This window comes from Verticillium alfalfae, genomic scaffold (genome assembly GCF_000150825.1).
Source record: "Verticillium alfalfae VaMs.102 supercont1.7 genomic scaffold, whole genome shotgun sequence".
NCBI classification, from domain to species: Eukaryota; Fungi; Ascomycota; class Sordariomycetes; order Glomerellales; family Plectosphaerellaceae; genus Verticillium; species Verticillium alfalfae.
The window spans coordinates 1,278,823-1,280,051 of NW_003315032.1; the positions used below are offsets into that span (position 1 = coordinate 1,278,823).

Below are 1,229 nucleotides of genomic sequence, written 5' to 3' on the forward strand. Positions count from 1 at the left end.
TCAAAGAAGGTGCTCCATCACTACTACGACAACCCCCGCCAGGGCCACCACGGTCACGACGTCCACAGGCATCCACGACAAGTGCCCCCCCCGAGTGCGACGACTGCAAGTACAAGTATCACCACTATGACTACTGCAACTCCTGCGAGTGGTGAGGCGCGACGCGTTCGAGTCCGTTCGGGCGAGGCGATCCGTTCTTCAAAGACGTATCCATTTTTTGAGAGACGACATGGTTTGCTGTGCCAGCGACAACAATGTCTGAGGGTGGCTCGTAATGTGTGTGGCGTGAGTGATGGGAGGTAGTCTAAAAGCGAAGGGGGAATCACTCGGTAATGAGGGCGCATGGAGTGCGAAGATTTACTAGATTGGGAACGTTCCTGTTTTCCTTGAGTCAGTCCTTACCTTTAATATATTCGTCGACGAGCAGATTCCCGGGCTTTGGTGAAGGGGAAGTGAGTAACCTCGTACTCATTTGAGGTTGCCTATTCGATATTTTTATTTCAGGTAAAAAAAAGAACAAGAAGAATGAACGCGAGAGACGTAATGGGCCTGAAGCCTTCCCTATTGCTCGAGCTGCTCATTAGTTGAGCCTGTGATAAAGCTCTTCGACATTACAGGTACGTCCGTCACATCCGCACACGAAGAATTCCAAAAGGACACGCGTGAGGATCAGCATTAATACAGCACCTACAAGCCGCCAATCCCCCTCAAGATAGACGTTTTCCCTCGTCCCCACAGTGGTATCACAATTCAAAGATAGACGCGCCATTCACCCCATAGTATACAGTCCCGTTCAAGCAGGTAGCTCAAACACAGGCTCATCCGACTTTTTCTCCTTCTTCTCCCCCAGCTGACTCGGCACCGGCGGCACCGGCGGCACATCCATCTCAGCGGCAAGGCTCTTCCCGTCGAGCTCAGTTCGCAGGGCCCACGGCGTTGCTGCCCGTGAATCTATTTCGGACACGGCCGTCGTCGGTGTCTGAGGTGCCTCGGACGGAGGCATCAGGCTGTCAGGGCGATCGCCCTTGGCCGACGCGTTGGCCTGGGCCTCATGTCGTTGACGTCTCCGTCTGGTGAAGAAGAAGAGGGCAAGCAGGGCGAGGAGGACGGCTGATCCAACGCCGACACCGACACCAATACCGATTCTCGCGGGCGTCGAAAGGCCGTTGTCTGTCGGCTCGGGCGTCTCGGTGCTGCAGGGGAGGTCTCAGCCGGTACATTTGTCGAGC

At 55.1% G+C, this 1,229-nt stretch overlaps 2 protein-coding genes across 2 annotated transcripts in view; one reads left to right on the forward strand and one right to left on the reverse strand.

The window, feature by feature from the left end:
* VDBG_06223 (predicted protein) overlaps positions 1-155 on the forward strand; it is a gene marked incomplete at both ends in the record, with an annotated part of 611 nt that extends 456 nt beyond the window's left edge. The window contains one exon of the mRNA XM_003003735.1: positions 43-155. Within this exon, the coding sequence (XP_003003781.1) occupies positions 43-155 (113 nt within the window). The remainder of the gene's footprint in view (positions 1-42) is intronic.
* A 638-nt stretch (positions 156-793) lies between these two features.
* The window catches only part of VDBG_06224 (conserved hypothetical protein), a gene marked incomplete at both ends in the record, with an annotated part of 1,123 nt that continues 687 nt past the window's right edge, over positions 794-1,229 (reverse strand). The window contains one exon of the mRNA XM_003003736.1: positions 794-1,193. Coding sequence (XP_003003782.1) covers positions 794-1,193 — 400 coding nt within the window. The remainder of the gene's footprint in view (positions 1,194-1,229) is intronic.